This window comes from Amblyomma americanum, chromosome 10, assembly GCF_052857255.1.
Source record: "Amblyomma americanum isolate KBUSLIRL-KWMA chromosome 10, ASM5285725v1, whole genome shotgun sequence".
NCBI classification, from domain to species: domain Eukaryota; kingdom Metazoa; phylum Arthropoda; class Arachnida; order Ixodida; family Ixodidae; genus Amblyomma; species Amblyomma americanum.
This window is the reverse complement of record NC_135506.1, coordinates 31,840,326-31,858,532: the sequence shown is the minus strand read 5'-3', so window position 1 is coordinate 31,858,532 and position 18,207 is coordinate 31,840,326. Positions and strand designations below refer to the sequence as shown.

Below are 18,207 nucleotides of genomic sequence, written 5' to 3'. Positions count from 1 at the left end.
CCGGATAAAGGAGGGAGTGAAAGAAGAAAGGAAGAAAGAGGTGCCGTAGTGGAGGTGGGCTCCGGCATAATTTCGACCACCTGGGGATCTTTAACGTGCACTGACATCGCACAGCACACGCCTTAGCGATTCGCCTCCATCGAAACGCAGCCGCTGCGGTCGGGTTCGAACCCGGGAACTCCGGATCAGTAGCCGAGCGCCCTAACCACTCAGCCAACTACTGCGATTTTTTTTACGAGCGTTTTGGATGCACTGCAATCACACCTAAGTCTGTGAAGACGTGGCTTTGAAATCCTCCCAAACTTCCTCTACGACAGCCGAGCTTCACGGCATTAAAGAAGCTGTTTCCTATACCCTGCACCGATCCCCCAGCCGATGGATTATCTTCACAAACTCAAAAGCATCCCTGCAGATACTGTCCAAACTGCTGAAGAACACCAATCATCAGCCCATTTCCCTTGACACCGGATATCTACATCATTTAGCTATTGTCGCAGGCCACTGCATTACATTTCAGCGGATACCAGCTCACTGTGGCATTCTGGCCAATGAAAAAGCAGAAGCCGCAGCCCATAAAGGCCACCAATATCAGCGATACATTCGGTCCTTTTTCACAAAATCTGATGCGTTCCAAATAGCTAAAAGATTTGCTTCAGAATTTATGTATCGGCTCTGGAGCTTGCCGACACATCACTACCAGTTTCTTCACTCAGTCGACACACATCTGAGATCAAGACTCCCGTCTAGAATTCCTCACCACCTGGAAACACTTTATCACCGACTTCGCCTGAGCGCTGCGTTTACAAACGCCTTGTGATACCGTTTCAGTCAAACAAACAGTCCGCTTTGAGACAACTGCGGCTCGATCGAATCTGTGGAACATATCTTGCTTGAGTGCCCTGCGTATGCCGACGAGCGTGCATACTATGAGCAGTGCATGGAAAAGCTCTCCCCAGTGCATCTAACAATAGACAGTGTTTTAGGTCCCTTAGCCTGTCCTAGGTAACAGAGACATGCAATCAACTTTTTGTTCGCGTATATAAAGGAAATTGGACATTTCGACAAGCTCCAGTTTCATCCAGCATGTTGCTCTCATGCATTTTTCTCGCAGAACTTTGTTAGGCCATTTATCAGACTTTGCACCTCATCATTTCTCGCCGATGTCTCTTAGTAGGCATTATATGTTCTCCCCTCTCCCCCCTTTTTTTCTTTCTCTAATTTAACCTCTCTCGCACTCCTCTCCTTCCGTCTTTACCTCTCAAATTCCCTTCCCCATGCAGAGTAGCATGCCAGTGAATTTTTAAACGTGGGCTAAATTCTCTGCTTTTCATTAAAAGGATTCTCTCTCTCTCTGTCCTAAAAGAAGCCAGAAAATCGTGCTTGCATGCCGTTTTTTTTATGTAATTGTCCCGAAGTTTCATTACTGAAATCAACCAGAAAGTACTTTAACCTCTTCGTGTTAGAGACCAGCTCTTACAGACTCTCTAAGGTGTCAGACATCCCCATCAATTCCACAGTGCAGCCTCAAAATCAGCTTCAGACATGCGCCATATGACGAAGTTTAATGTATGTATTGCATCAACAGCCACTATTGATGACAGGCAGCATTTAGGAATGGCAATACAAGATAAATTTTTCACGAACTTTATTCCATGGTGTGAAAACAATGCCTCCAAACATCTGGCATCAAAGGAGTCAAACAATGTGGGAAAGCCTAAAATGAGATCGAAATATTATGTGAAGAAAATCAATGCAAGGCAATTCTGTTATAAGCTTATATGAGACATTTTTGCACAATTTCACTGTTTTAAAGAGCACTGATATTTCAACAGTGTTGCATTGCTTTTTAACATCCAACACAATATTTCATCAGCAGCCACACCTCTCAAACATGCAAGCCTTCTTATTAGAAAAAGACATGGCAAACATGCATGGACAACAAGACTAGGTAGTTTTAATGCAAACACATGTAAAAGCAATAAAACAAAAGAACTTGGAAAGCTTGATTCTTGTAACTTAAGTAATTTATGCACCATTCCCCACTTCTAAGACGACTCAAGATGATTGAGTGGCTACAACGGTATCAATAAAATGAGATGCCATTTCCATGATTATTTACAGTACGATGAAAATATGGCAAACAATTACATCCAGCAAGCTGCTGAATCAGCCGTTTCCTTCATCAAATTCCTCCTCGTCACTGAAATATGCACTCTGGCGAATCCGACGACGGCTAGCCGAGCCAGACTCGGTCTCAGCTTGGCTGCTGCGGGATTCCTGGTCACGCTGCTGTTGCTGTTGGCAATGAAAAGAAAAATGTTACGTGGCAATTCAGGGCCTGGCAAACTCCGAATTCTCACCCACAAAAACTAACACATATCGGGAAACAGCATGATCGAGCTATTTTGTCATTTATTCACTGCCATTATGATCTATGCATAAGTCAAGTGGCTACACACAGACTACCCAGAAGGACAAAATCAAAGTTGTTTGCCATAGCTGTTGTTTCACAACAAATGCACATGCTATGAGAATTATAGTGCCCGGTAAAAGATATATTCCTCACATCAAAGTTCGCATGAAGCCTTCCACTATTGTAAGAAATGGTACTGATGACATTAAGGCAAAGTGCCGTGGCTATGTGTTGCAACAAATAATTAATGGCTTTTCGCATGCCAAGGGTGCCTCTTATGAGGAAAGCCAGAGACAGTGGAGGGCTTCAAATTATTTTAGACCATTGGAGTTCTTTCACGTGCAATGACATAGCACAGTGCAGGGACGTTTTTGAACTTTGCTTTCGTTAAAAAGACGACCCTCAAGCTGGGAGAAATTTTCCGCAGGAAAACTCCATTGCCTCCCCCACTTTTTTCTTTTTGTTGAAGAAAGTTCCAAGAAATGCACTGTGCAGTGAGGGTCACTGCCTGCAAGTATTGCCTATAAATCTTACCTTTGAGTCATTTCAGTGCAGCCTTAATGTGTGGTGCACAAGCAAATGTTAAATTTCTAAAACACCTGCCTTGCTTTTGATTAACCCCTATGCCCTAAAACCAATATCAAACCAAGCAAGATGGCTAGATTATGTTGCTAACACGACCTGCTAGTCTCTTTTCGCTCTACGTACCTCATACTTGATTGCTGCATGAAGCGACTCCAGGGCTGGATCTTCATCGTGCTCACTATCTGTGGATTCCGTCTCTTGTTCCTTGGGCCTAAAATATAAAAAAATAAAGAAGAAATGAGCTAATGATATCCTTTTCACTAGAACTTTTGGCGCTTAGTAATTGGGAAAAGCTCAAAAGAGGGGGCATCTCCTTTTCCAACTGTGAGTGCAAATGAAATGGCATTTCATAACAATGAGATTATGTGGACCAAGCACGTGCTCAGAAGTAGGGCGTTCACTCGCACAAATTGTAGGTTAGTGCCTTTGCATCCACTGTGAAAAACAAAGAAAAGAACACAACACAGTACATTTCTCATTAGTGTGTGTCATGCAAGTTATTAATATGTAGACGGAGGAATCAAAACTCAAGGCTGCAGGGAAAGGTCTGACCCAGTACAGCGGCTCGATACAAAAATCCAGACAAGACAAAGCATGCTAAATTTTAATGCTCAAAAGGCATTACACCAATGCAATGCTCCTGTCCTCACATACCAAAAACAAACTTAGCTTGCACCTACTACTCTGCCTGACAAACTACATTTTTTATTTAGGACATCTTTCAGCCCTTATGCATAAGGCCTAAACAGATAACTAGCAGAAAAATGCAGTTTTTCAGGCACTGCATGAATTGAATGTCCATCAACATTCTTGTCGGCCCATTCCTACATTAACATTTCTTTAAACCTCTCACCATTGTTTCTGGCACACACAGACATCACAGTGAGTTAGCATGAGCAATATTAAAGATAAAATTCCACAATTGAATTTTCTGGTCAAAAGAAGGGTGAGCATGCTTATAAGCCCTGTCTACATGAACTCGATAGAGTCGAGTCGAGTTTGCTCGTCGGGTAAAAAACCAGTTGTTGGGTTCATGTAAACGCTGTCGGGTCGAGTAAAATAAGTGGCACAGGGAGTCGAGTTCACTCGCCTGCAGGGGGTGGGTTAACTCGCCTGACCCGCCTTTCCAAATACCATGTAAACGCAGTCGAGTTAGGGAGTCGGGTAACAGGGAACTCTGGGAAAGATTTCGGTCATGTGATCAATCGACCAAAGTGGCAGCCTCCGTTAGTCCCCGCGCTATTTCCACCAGAGCTTCTAGGACCGACCAGGAAATGGAATGCTTTCTGGCACTAATTAATGAAAAAAAAAAGTGAGCAAGGCACTGGATAGCAGAAAGTAGCGCAATCAAGAGGTGCTTAAAGACCTGCAGGCCGAAATGGCCAATCTCAGCTACCACTGGACGTGGCAGGGCAACAAGCCCGGTAATGAACAACCTTGGCAGAGAGCAGCACATTATGAACGCTTATTCATGACATCAAAAGGGTCATGAAATAAAGTGATGGAGAGTGAGCATTATGATCAAAACAGCAGCCGGCACGGCCATTGCGAACGCGTGGGAACCCGCAGGCCAAAAACGGGAAGCGGAAGCTTGCATAATAACTGCGAACCTCGACGCTAGGCGCCACTGCGATACATACGCGCTTGAACAGAGTTCATGTAGACACCAATCGGGACGAGTCAGAGGCGAGTCACCTAGCCCGACGCTGACTCTACCCGGTCCTGTCGGTTCCATGTAAACAGGGTTATAGAAGGAGCCTTAAAGATGACTCACACAATGACTACTTGCTTCGAAAGAGTGGAATTCAGGGTCTCTAGACCTCACTGCGTTCTATGCTATGCTCGGATGCATTTCTTTACTTCCTTGACTGTTGACATTTGGTCACATCACACATGACATCATTATAAAATCTTCAAAAATTGTTTCGGGTGGTTTCCTACCGTTGCGCAAGTCATCTGCGTGGCTCAACTTGACAATGAAGGCTTAGCAAATGGCCTGCACTGATTCTTTGGCCAGCAGCTGAACCAAACGTGACAAAAGTTTCATGCAATAATGCCACGCCGTCCACAAAAATGCAAATGCCGTCTACAGAGGTTTTTGCAATGTGTGCATTCTAGGAACAAATAAAGGATCTGCCTCCTAGTCATGTCATCTAATACTAGCTGCGGCGCACATCTTATTCTGTGACACACTAATCATAATTGAAAATCCCCCCCCCCCCCTCCCCTTCTTTTTTAATGACCTCTCTATCACATTAGCTGCATGCAAGCTACAGCCACAAGTTGCTGATTAAGCTGCGGACGATAGGTCGAAAATTTTAGGACTGCCATGACCTCTTTGCAATAAACAGAGGATGGTGCAAGCCATGGCTTTTTGCATTTTTAGGCGACAAAGGAAATTCTTACTGCTGTGCTTTCCTCCTTTTCTTCTTCTTCTGAGGTGCCTCTCGCTCACCGAAGGAGTTCCGCGGACAGCGGTAGCTGAGGTGACCTTCTTCCTGCAAGGTAAAACCAACGGCACACGTTTACTTACACCCCCATCCTTTGATGCACCTGTCCGTCTAAAGCCTCTACAGGTCTGGGGCACCAAAAAGGTTAGAAACATGCATAGGGGCTAAATAAAACACCATAGGTATAGTAGTAAAAAGCGTGTCTTACAGGTATAATTCAATTACCGGAAATACTCCAGTATACAATAGGCTGAGACTAGGACCTCTTGAGTTTGAGTTTTATGTTTTCAAGTAAATTCCCTTACTTGATATTCAGGATGACGTCAAGCCTCCCGGAAAATCGTGCCATCACTCAGATCTTTATAGGATCATACAGTGGAATCTCGATGTACGAATCCCACAGGGTCACGAAAAAATTTGTATCATCCAAAATGAACAAAATCCGTAAGCATGCAGAAGCATGAGAAATGCATTCACGCAGTTCTGTTTGCAGCTGGCAGGATTTATTTACAGCCGTTTGGCCACAGCTCAATACTTGTGGTACATACAGATTGACTGGTGATTGCGACATCGGTGATGTGTAGGCTACGCACCCACACTTACTTGCGATGTCAGCAATGTGCGAGCTGCCACTCACTGCTTCTCGCGTGCACAGCGTGACTAGTGATAGTGCAGTCTATACGGGCAGCGCTTAGTGCTCAAGGGTGTGGTCATGGCGCACACATTCATATCATCCGTAACGACGTAAGGGAGGGTTCAGAAGATCCGAAATTCTGTACACTGTAAACAATGCATTCAAGTCGGAGAATTCTACAAATTAGTATCATAAAGATTCTACTGCATTTAATAAAGCAAAATAAAAACTATGCACACCCACTTCTTATACGGGACTTGAAAAGCTTTATTTTCACAAACAAGCCAAGCTCACCTTCTTTGTTTATAGTTACTCCTTAACAGCTTTTCTTAAAATACACGACTATCTGCATCTGCTGCATTTTTTCTCATGTTCATGCCATATGTGCCAAGCCTCTGCATGCACTCCAACCCCTGAAGTATTTTTTGAGCACTGCAGCTCCCATTTGGAATGCCCATATGAACAGAGGTAGTGGGTGTTAGTGCAGGGTAACTAACACTTGATACTACGATAACAATAAGTTATATCAGATCAACATCTGTGTTCTGGAGGCTTGCTTTTAACAGGCACTACTACTGGAACTCACCCTGAAGTGAATCATGACTGTGCAAAAGATTTTAATTTTTTTTACAGTGCATTCCGCTGCTTTCACTTACAGTTAGCCACCTGATGACCGCATTTTCAGGAAGGCGGCTTTTTATCTTGAAATCTGGTTGAACCCAACCTTCATAAATCTGGCTGCGTGCAAAAAATCAACTTTCACCAGAAAATTACAGGGCCTAAATATAACCTAACCAGATACATAACCCCATTTGTAGTTAAGAAAACGGTGTCAGAAAGCCTCCAGCACAAGAATGCAAAACCATAACTGCATCTAGCAAAATGGTAGTGATGTGGCCACTGCCTCGAAGTTTGCAGGCACGTTATACCCGACATATGATATCCAAATGATCTTGCACAGTAAACTGGAAAACAAATGACATGAGAGTGTTTTGACAACGTCAAGGCCATCCACTGATGCTGACTGCAAAATAGTCATTTAGTTCCACTGATAGGCACAAGCTTATGAACGTAACAAAAACAGGAGGCCAAAACAAGTAATCACTGCAGCAAAAAGTTCAAATCTTACATGTCATGGTATCAATTTCTCACAGAAAACATCATTTTGGGACACAAGAGGGCTTCGGTTAGAACTTAATTCATTCTTACTTACGCCGCACTCAAAGCATTTCGATTTGTCCTTGTACTCCTTACGGCGAATGAACTCGGGTGCCCGACCGTTGTACTTCGCAATGCTCGCTCGAAGGGTGCGTCCCATGAGCTGCTGCTGGTCCAGTGCCCTGGCACATTTGTTGGCTGATTCATTGTCCACAAACAGCACGAATGCCACTCCTTTACTCTTCCACGTCTGTTTGTCTTTCATGACCGTCACCCTGCATGGCCAAGATAAAGAGTCACAGACGTCCCAGATTAGCCACAGGTTAAGAAAATTGACTGCACACTTGCTCTTGTGGTTAAGCGAATTTCAGTGGCAGCTGCAGTAGTCTGATTCCAGTTTACTAATATCTGAGTAGGGGAGTAGCAGCATTCAACCTTTGGGATGTGGAGTGCGTATGGGGTGGGAGTGTGTTGAGCAGTCATGTGTCACATATGGTCATTCATCCATCCATACATATCCAATTATATGGACATCTAGATACATATCCATCCATATAAAGCAGGTGTTTGGTGTGACACAACACAAGGGGCAGAGGACAAAGGGTTTCTAAAAACTGTCTAAAGGAAAAAGTGGTGCAATCATCTATATGAGTGTCTTAAACAGTACTTCATCTATTGTGGGAATGCTGGAAAGATTTGGCTTGGCTAATGCTGGGCTGGAAACGTGGATTCTACCTCGGATTCTGTATATTATTTTAATACTGCATTTTTCACTCATTCAATAAAATTAACACAAGTGAAAGTTTGGTGTGTGGTGTTAGGTTGGTATGAAAACATTCAGGCATTTCTTCCTCGAGCACCTCAGAGGGGTTAGAAGATGCTATGCACCTCCCCACTCTAAATTAACTAAGGAACAGGCTGTAAATTGACATAGTTCTATATGGGCACATATCGTTGCCTGTATATGCTCAGTAAAATGTACCCCGCCACATATTTAGGCAGTTGTTCAGCATGTGAGGAAAGGGCCACACTGTATCGCACTGCACGGGTCTGTGAAAGAAACAGGGCGGTACCCAATACACATGATCCCGCCAGTCTCCTAAAACTTCATTTATGAGTAAATAAAAGTTATTCGCTTGCTTGCTTTAAGGCTTGCCTCGAGAAGGGTTGTACTGTTAGGGCAGAATATTAATAATAATAATTGGTTTTGGGGGGAAAGGAAATGGCGCAGTATCTGTCTCATATATCATTGGACACCTGAACCGCGCCGTAAGGGAAGGGATAAGGGAGGGAGTGAAAGAAGAAAGGAAGAAAGGGGTACCGTAGTGGAGGGCTCCGGAATAATTTCGACCACCTGGGGATCTTTAACGTGCACTGACATCGCACAGCACACGGGCGCATTAGCGTTTTTCCTCCATAAAAACGCAGCCGCCGCGGTCGGGTTCGAACCCGGGAACTCCGCATCAGTAGTCGAGCGCCCTAACCACTGAGCCACCGCGGCGGGGCAGGGGCAGAATCCCATGTTTTATGCCCAAGAATAGAATCAAGCCAAATACACAAACCAAATATGAAACTAGGCGTTCCTGGCACTCCTGCGCCTAACCATGAATGATGAACTATCGCAGCACCACTTTTCCCAGTAGTTAATATTGAGATCTCAACTATATAGTGGAAGGAGGGAGAGGAGGAAATTGCGGCATCACAAGGGTCATCATTGTGTTCAGACCCATCAGTGATTGATTCACATTTGGGCAAATCAGCGTGCTGTGTTGTCATGTCGTCATGCGTTGCAGCGCCAATGATGACGCCACATAAAGGATACACATGGCATTGACAGCTGTCACTGAAGAGAGAGAGAGGGAGAGCTGATGGAATATATGCATGCCAGTCTGCTTAATGCTACCATTGTCAAATGAGTAGCTTCACCACCCTGCACGACTATTTTTTATTGGAAGTCGAGCGTAAACTGGAAATGACCTAGCAAAGGCTGTTGATGTTAACAGTTACAAAACCTGCTCGAGCAAAAGCAAGAAGTTTGTTAGAAACTCACACTATGTAGCATTAGTCTGAATGCGCGCTACAATTCAAAATCAAACAGTTGTACAGTAACGGTTGTTTCTCCTTGCAGCACTGCACACAAATTGAATAACTTCATCAGGCAGTGCCTCCAGCGCCTAAGGCGCCTACAAGTGTCTAATGCACCAAAGCGCTGTGAAAGTGTTGCCGTGGTATGTGCGATCCCGTGCCTATCGTTTCCCGAGAATACACGCACCTAATTTCTTGTAGCTGTTGTCTCTGAAGCAAGCCCTAATACAGTGTAATGACGAATGCAGAATCCGATGTTAGTCAGTGTCCATCCCTCAGAGACAGGACTGACAGCGTATACTTCATTGCATGCAGGCATTTTCACAAGGGATGACCACGCAGTACTACAGCGCTGGCCTCATCAATGAATTCATGTACTCACTTTGCAACTTTGCCGTACTTCTCGAAGATCTGGTGCAGGTCATTGTTCGTGAGTTTGAACGGCAAGTTGCTCACGTAGACGGTGCTTTTGCTCGGTGTGAGCCCCGCACTACCCGCACTGGCCGTATTGGCCGCACTCATGACAGAGAAGGTCGCGTTTCGGTTCAAATAAGGTCGTGGTTCAAACAATGGTTGCCTCGCTCAAAGAAGGCACGGCTTCCACATGACACGAAGATGGGCACGCACGTCTCGCACAGCTACGAGCATATGTTCACAAATGTATCAGCCGATTAAATCATAACCCCGATTGTTTGTATTGGCACACTGGAATATACACTGCCTCACTTCACTTCGGAGACGCAAAAGCAAAACCTACTACACCACCACAGCACTGCAGGCTTGCCTTGGAGTTAATTGACTTTCTGTTGGCTAGAACATGATTATCAAAACAAGCACACAAGAGGTTTTTGTAATCATTTTCCACATCATCACGTAGCACGCAGAGCTAAAAATTTAGTGCAGTACATTCTACATTCGGCTCAACTTAATGTTTTGTCCCGGGAGCTTTGTCATGCTTTGTGATGTTCGTGAGATCAGTGGTCTCTGTAAATATTTTTTTGTCACTGCTGCTTCATACTGTACTCATTCAAACTAATTCAAAGTTAATTTATTTATGGTATACACAAAAATATAAAAATTAGCAACTGGCTTAACATTTGGATGCACTCTTGGATGCGCTACTCTTTTCACCATCATCATCATCGGCGGCGGCGTCCACAAGGGCTATGCTCAAATGCGCGGCGCCCGACTTCAAAACGGGTGGCTTCAGCGCTCCTTGGTGCCCAAATTTTGTTCGAAGGTACCCGCCGAGTTAAACAAACGCAAGTCTGGATGACAAAGAGGCAATGATTGCTGCGGGGGAGCCCCTGGAGTTCGTGCCGTTTGGCTCAGAATACTTGAAACATCACCCCGGCAACGTTCGGCCCCGGAACGAGGGGATCATCAGCATTCCCTCGGCCGCCCAAGCCAACGCCATCGAGCTCTCCGAAGCCCTTCAGGGAGTCTCCCTACGCGTGAGCGAACACGGCGACGATGACACTGCTCAGCAGAAAGCGTCGCCGTTCTGGAAGCTCCGCGAGAGTCCGTCCCAGGACGACGACTCTGACGGTGAAGAAGAACTGTTCGCGTCCACGGACACCGTGGTGTGGAGCAAGTCCAACGGCAGCGACGTGCGCTCGGTTATTCGGACATTTAACATCGGCGGGAAGATTCAAGACGCCCTGTGGTGCGACTTTCTCGCGTCTGACTACAAGGCTAGGCACCTCGGCGCCAACGTTGACGCGGAGCCGGACACAATGGTCCCTTGCGTGTGCCTCTTCGAGGAACACTCCGGTACGCTGCATTGTTTTTCGCGATCCGGGGGTGACTACACGAGGCCCATACCCTTCGTCGTCTCGCGCCTGTGGCCCATGCGGTACGGGCTGTTGATCGAACGTCGAGCACGAGCGGCGACGCGCTCTCGGCGCCTTTTCGGCGCAGGCGGTGAACATTCCGCGGCCGGATCAGCGATGTTCAGCCTGCTGCACCCGCTGGACGAAGTGACGCCTGTGGTGACGCGGACCAAGGTGCACGGCCACATCCCCAAGTTCGAGTATCTGCAGTGCAGCGCGGACACCGAAGTCGTGTACGTGTGCGAGGAGCCGTCGCTGTTGGTCATGTTCCACCGGAGCCAGGCGGCACACAGCGTGTGGGAGGTGCGCCGCACGACGGCGGAGGAAGACCAGTTCAACATCACCGCGCCGGGCAGCATTGACCTTACTCCGATCTCGAGCTGCCAGCGCCAGCCGCCGGGATCGTCGTCGCGGACTCCCGGTTCGACTTCCCAGGGCCTCGGTTCGCCGCCTTGCGGCGGCTCGCCTCTGCTGGCGCACAGTACGCCGCGCACATCGTTGAGCCGAGCGCAGAACTCCGGACCTCAGAACCATTCTCCGCTGGCACAGATGGCATACTTGAGCAGGTCACAGTCGCCGCTGCTCGCCGGCACGCCCCTCTTCAGGACGAGCAGCGTCGACAGCAGCGTAACCGCGAACACGAGGCTGACTAGCGACATCTTTTTCAACCCGTACGAGACCGAGTGCCGGCCGCCTGTGCCTGACATCTGTCTCGACCAACTGTGGTGCGAGCCGCAGCCTTCAGGGGAGCGGGCGACCAAGGCGTTTGTGGTTCGTGACATGGTTGGGAACATCTACCTCTGCTACCACTTGCGTTTCCTCAAGATGCTCAAGCTTGTGAGTTGCACGCTAAGTAGGCCTGGTGCCCGGCCTGCACTGACTATGTGCGACTCAGTGCCAGCACTTGACGTCCAATACCTGCCGTCTCTCAGGATGCTGCTTGTGCTTGACCTGAACCACAGCCTAACTCTCTATGTGGGACCCAGTAGGGTGTGCAAGGTGCACGTGCCATCATTTCTGTTTGCTCCGTCGAGAGAATTTGAGTGTACGCCTGGTAGTGCTATCTCTCCACTGCACCATCGCAGCACCACGGGCAACAGTTCTGGTGCTGACAGTGTGCTAGAAGACATCAGCATTTCTCCTGTGTCTGTGAGTGCCTCCTCTCGTCATGCAAAGGCGCTCGGTGAAGATTCGGGACCGCCACCACCATCACATCATGTATCTCTACAGGATGCTGTAAGGAATCGTGTCACGCTGGAATCGTCATCTGGAACATACTATCGGCTCAGCCTCCCTGCAATGTCAAAGGACAGGATCGTGAAGCGCTGCTTGAAAGCCTTGTCTAGTGTTCTGCCCCAAGAACTAGGTCTGCAAGTGCTCATGAGGTGGTACATGTCTCGCAATGCACCCGGACCTACCGACTTGACAGCTTCGACAGAAATGAACTCCTTTCTCGTCTTCATTCTGGGCACGGTGGGCTGTGTTAGTGGCAGCGGCTGGCAGCAGACTGGGAGCATGGAAGTTGACCTTGGTACCCCTGTGGCAGTGAAGAAATCCAAATCAAATGAAGGAGGCTGCAACGCCGACTGGGATTACCTGATGAAGCAGTCGGGTGGGTCTCTGGCACTGGCATTGAAAGGGGTGCCGAAGCCAGGTCCCAAGATGCCACTCTTTGCTTCGAGTGCTGATACCTTGGCAAGCACTGTTGCCCCATTGCAGGAGCATGCCTATAGTGTACTCACTGCTCTCCATCTTGTTTACGAAGATGCAAAGTTGAATGTGCTTGAATGGCCCTCGTTGCCTCGTTTTGCCGAGTTCCTCTACAGGCTGGCTGTCCAGCTCTCCTTGAAAGCATACCAGGATCTGTATAGAAAAGATTTTCCTGAAAAAATAGGAAGTCTCGGTGTCCTGTCTGGCACATCAAATCCTGAAAGTAGGCCAAGTAGCCCACCATGGTTTTCTTTGTCACCGCCAAACATATTTGCATGGATTGCTAACAAGATGTCAAATCCTGATAGCAAGTCGCGATTCCTTTATATTCCTGGTACAACAAAGACTCTCAAAGCAGTTGTGCTTCTTTACTCTGTGCTTGCTTGTCCTTTAGAGGATGCAGTTCTTGATGAACTTTTGCAAGATATTTCTGCAGCGCCATTGAAAATGGCTGAAAGCTTTGGATTTTCATTTTCCAAGGAAACTAGTGTAGGAGCAAAGATAGTTGCTCTTCTAGTGAAGTTGGGAATTGACTCGTCCCAGCTTTCCCGGTGGCCTTCAGGAGTTGTTGCACCACTTCAAGATGTCATGGTTGAGTGTCAGGATAGCCCAGCTCTTGGTTGGCATTCGGCAGCCTATCAGCTGGTCGGAAGAGAGGATCTCGCAGCGCTGACAGCACCAAAAGAGAAGAAATGTCACGCGAAACTGGCTCTGCCAGTGGTGCATGATAAGCAGGGATCAAATTTCAGTGACAAGGAGAGTGGCTTTGAGCTCCTCAATCAAGAAATGTTTAAGTTGAAGTTCAGGAAAGACCAGCGTGTGGCCGACGCTTGTCGTTTCCTGCAGTCGTCAGTTCCTGTGCGCATTAACATTCAGCAGAGACCAGAAGTGAGTGACCACGAGTTCATGGAAGAACAGGAGCGACACCTGTATGGGCTGTGCATTCGCACCATGGCGCTTCCTGTGGGCAGGGGCATCATGACCTTGCGTACCTGCCAGCCTGTTCTTACAGACCCACTGCCCATTCCAAAGCTCTGCCTCACGGGACGGGTTCCCCTCCGAAATACCACTGTCGACATGTCCCACATTGAAGTGCCTTCCAACATGAACACGTGGCCGCTGTTCCACAATGGTGTGGCGGCTGGGCTGCGCATCTGCCCTGATGCAAGTGATGTGGACTCGAGCTGGATCACCTACAACAGGCCTCGAGCTAGCACAGCCACTGATGCTGCCATTGAGCATGCCGGCTTTCTCATGGGCCTGGGTCTCAATGGCCACTTGGCTTCCCTCAGTACCACGGCTGTCCACGATTACATGGTAAAGAACCATGAGTTGACCAGCATTGGCCTCCTACTCGGCTTGGCCGCTTCAAAACGAGGCACCATGGATCTGGCAAGCACCAAGTTGATGAGCATCCACATTGAGGCCCTGCTGCCACCAACTTCCACAGAGCTAGACGTTCACCCGCAGGTGTGTGTGGCGTCTGTCATGGGGCTAGGGTTGCTCTATGCCGAGTCGGGACACAGCCAGATGGCAGAAACGCTTCTTGGAGAGATTGGCCGGCCTCCTGGCCCAGAGATGGATCACTGCGTTGACCGCGAGAGTTACGCTCTAGCCGCTGGCCTTGCCTTGGGCCTGATCATGCTTGGAAAAGGAGGTTCCCAGTCCCACCATTCTAACCTGCGCATGGCCGACCAGCTGCACCATTACATGGTCGGAGGGCGGGTGAGGCCCACCGGAAACCAGAGGGAAAGGTTCCGCTCTCCCAGCTACCAGATCAGGGAAGGCAATGCTGTCAATGTTCATGTCACTAGTCCAGCAGCTACACTTGCTCTTGGCATGATGTTCTTCAACAGTGGCAACACGGCAGTGGCGGGTTGGATGGCCGTCCCTGCGACTCAGTACCTGCTAGACATTGTTCGACCAGACTTTCTCCTTCTGCGGACGCTGGCCTCTGGGCTTATTCTTTGGTCTGAAGTCTGCCCAACAAAAGCCTGGATTGAGGGTCATGTGCCTGACGTGGTGAACACTTGTGCATTTCAAAGGGCATCAGAAGAGATGGACGTTGACCGCGAGACCATGAATCAGGCCTACTGCAACATACTGGCAGGTGCCTGCCTCTGCTTAGGTCTCAAATTTGCTGGCTCTGCCAACTCGCAGGCATTTCACATCATTCGACATTACACCATGTATTTTCTAGACCTGCAGAAGCAGCCAGTGGCCGAGCAGGCGGGCCGAAACGCTCTCGAGACATGTCTTCTCACCGCCATTCTCAGCCTGTCTCTCGTCATGGCTGGCACTGGTGACTTGGAAGTCATGCGCATCTGCCGCTTCCTACGGCGGCGCTCCACTCAGGCTTCGAGCCATGTCTTGTACGGTTCTTACCTGGCCACCCACATGGCCTTGGGTTTTTTGTTCCTCGGTGGCACGGAGTTAACCCTGAGCACACGCCCCATTGCCATTGCAGCTTTGCTGTGTTCACTGTTTCCACGTTTCCCCATCCACAGCAGCGACAACCGCTACCATCTGCAAGCCTTCCGACACCTCTATGTGCTAGCTGTTGAGCCGCGCCACTTGCTGCCAGTTGACACCGTAACTGGCAATGCTGTGTACAGCCACGTAACTGTTTCGTTTAAACCAACGAGTGCCTACGGTCCCTGCAAGTACGTTTTGAAGGCGCCCTGCCACCTTCCAGAACTTGACCTTTTGGAATGCGTTGCCCTGAACGACTCCCGTTACTGGCCGATCGTCTTCAAGCGCAACAAGAATTGGGAGCTCCTCAAATCTGTGCTGATGTCGCGCGGCAGGCTGAATGTCAAGCATAAGGCTGGCTGTCTGCCATATTCCACAGACCCCACGGGCTGCAAGACTGCCCTCGAGCAGAGCGCCATCAAGGACCTACTGCGCGGCTGGTCATCACGGTCAACGGTATCCGCCTGCTTTTCGGAAAACACCGTCATCTCAAAGTTTACCGAGTGCTTTCTTCGGGTTCGTGCTTCTGGTGACTCCGAGCAAGCGCTGCAGCACGCCTTTGGCACCATACTGCTAGAATGCACCATGCGTGAAAGGGTAGACACACTGTCCACCCTCTTCGACTTGTTCCAGACAGCGCGCCATGACTTCACCGAATCGACACTGCCGCTTTGGCAGGCCAAGATCGTGCTTGCCTACTACAACCACTGCAAGGGCCAGAAGCAGCAGCTCATTGACACCTCCTTTGCCCTCACCCTGCGCGCACGCATCATGGGTGCTGTTGACGACTGCCTTCCCAAAGAAGAGCTGAGCGAGGCCGTGAAGGCGTACCTGAAAGACGGACCTGTGTCTGTGGCGGCACTTCCATTTCTGGTGTGGCACAACATTTCATATCCCCTGTCAGATACTCAGCATTGTGGCAAAGACCCTGAAAGTTTTCTCGCTTTCTGCCTTGGACATCCATTGCTGTCTGCCAACATCGACAAGATCTTGCACTCCCTGCTGTGAACGAGGTGGCAGAACAGTTGCAGGGAAATTGTTATTAATTTAACTTTCTTTTCTTCTGAGTGAGCAGACCAGCAAATTGCGTTTGCAAGTTCCTTCTGTTAATTTAATAAATTAACATTTTTGTTGAGTGAGCAATCCAGCGAGAAGTGTCTGCACGGAATGCCCCAACGTTGAGGGCATAACTGTGGCTGCTGCCACTGTGCTGGCTGTACTAGTACAGTCAGCTCTTTACAATTCAAACTTGAAAGGAACCTAAAAAAATTACCTAAACTAGGCTATGGCTAAGTATTTACAGGATTGTAAGTCGACTTATTTTTCAAAATTTGAAAATCCGAAACGGGGGGGGGGGGGGGGGGGGGGGATCGACTTAAAATTGAAACCAAAGCTTCGCACCATAAATAAAGGCGAGACAAACAAGATATCAGGCATTCTACAGCGTGGTTGCATTTTTGCTGCGCGGCTCCGTCGTATCACTTTTGATGCTGGCCTTGAGCAGCTGCTATGTCAATGCGCAGAACCTGCATCACCACCCCGCGCGAGGCGGGGGATGGTGGCTGTCGATAAGCAGCAAACCAGCCCATTCCCCACTCATGGCCGCAGATTGCGTCTGCTAATAAGCGGCGGTGGTCCGATAACGCATTCGCTTTCTACTCTTTCTTTTTACTTTCAACTGCGCACTTGGGGCGCTCAAGGGTGCGTCGATAGTTGTTGGAAGGGCCGCTGTTCCAGTCGCGGTGGCACCCCCACTTGGAACCGCAGCGGCGCCGGGGAGTGTTGGTAGTTGACGCCGTTCACGCGTAGTTTTTCTTTGCCTCTGACGCATTTGTCTACTGCCGGCCGTGTTTCACGAGTTTTGTAGCGAGAGCTACACTGGGCTACCAGTCGAGCATTTCGCGGCGCATGGGAGAGGCCAGCTATGCGCATGTGCTGTTACCATTGCGACCGGGGAAAAGGAAGGTGCGGCGTGCGCTTCGCCACGGCCGCAACCCCGAGCGTGACGTTACGTGGATGAGCAGTTGTGCGCATGCGCCGGTACCATATGGTAACCAGAGAGACCTCACAGCTGCGCCGCGTTCGTCGCCGCCTCGCCGCACTATCACCCGAACCGCGCGTCGCATGCGCGAGATGTAATGGCTGTTGTATCACAGCTTTTGACATGCCTGCATAGAAGGAGAGTTCAGTCGCTGCTAAACGGCGGTATAGACAAGAGAAGATTAACTATTCCAATCCTGAGGTTGTCGTCTGGCACTTGGCTACTCAACAATAAAGAGAGAATGAGCGTAAGAAGGCAAAGAGAGCAGCGGAGACGCCCGAGCAGAGAGAATAACGGCTTGCCAAACGGAGATGCCAGACTGCCGAGCATAATAGACGGTGCAAAGCCGCCGAGATGGAGCCTATGGAAGGCGTCTGTCAACGGAAAACAACAGAAAAGGATGTGAAGGCCTGTCGTGTGTCAGATCACACCATTCGAGTTTCCGAAAAACAAGCTCAGCCAGGGAAACGTACCTTTCGCTACGTGTATCCTGGCATAGCCGAGCTAAGCCACTGCCAATTTTTTTAATGTAGTCGTGCTTCGTCATTTGTGCTCTGGGTCCGGTAAAGCGACTGGCGTTCGTTCACGGTTACATTCACGATGGCTGCCATTCTTTCGCCGAGGAAACGAACTGCGTGCCGGGCCGCAAGTTCGACGTTCGCAACGGGTGATACAGGTGTGGCAGCTGCAGTGAGGCAAAATTTTCAGCGGTTCCACGTGATGTGGCTGTTTGTGAAGTGCGGGATTTCGCTGCACGACGATGTTAGGACGACGAGCTGCGGGAGCGCAGCAGTGATCACGACAGCAGCGCTATAGTAAGACACAAC

The 18,207-nt window shown here is 48.8% G+C and overlaps 2 protein-coding genes across 2 annotated transcripts; one reads left to right on the top strand and one right to left on the bottom strand.

Annotated features, from left to right (window-relative positions):
* Window positions 1–1,640: 1,640 nt before the first annotated feature.
* On the bottom strand, window positions 1,641–10,112 carry LOC144106218 (zinc finger CCHC-type and RNA-binding motif-containing protein 1-like). The gene is made up of 5 exons (XM_077638959.1): window positions 9,708–10,112; window positions 7,296–7,515; window positions 5,405–5,496; window positions 3,122–3,209; window positions 1,641–2,295 (listed from the first exon to the last, which is right to left on the bottom strand). Exons 1-5 carry the CDS (start codon window positions 9,845–9,847, stop codon window positions 2,167–2,169), a joined length of 669 nt encoding a protein of 222 aa, XP_077495085.1. The 5' UTR covers window positions 9,848–10,112; the 3' UTR covers window positions 1,641–2,166.
* A 354-nt stretch (window positions 10,113–10,466) lies between these two features.
* Window positions 10,467–16,683, top strand: shtd (anaphase promoting complex subunit 1). The gene has a single exon (XM_077641279.1). The coding sequence runs from the start codon at window positions 10,612–10,614 to the stop codon at window positions 16,345–16,347; it is 5,736 nt and encodes a 1,911-aa protein (XP_077497405.1). The 5' UTR covers window positions 10,467–10,611; the 3' UTR covers window positions 16,348–16,683.
* Window positions 16,684–18,207: the final 1,524 nt, after the last annotated feature.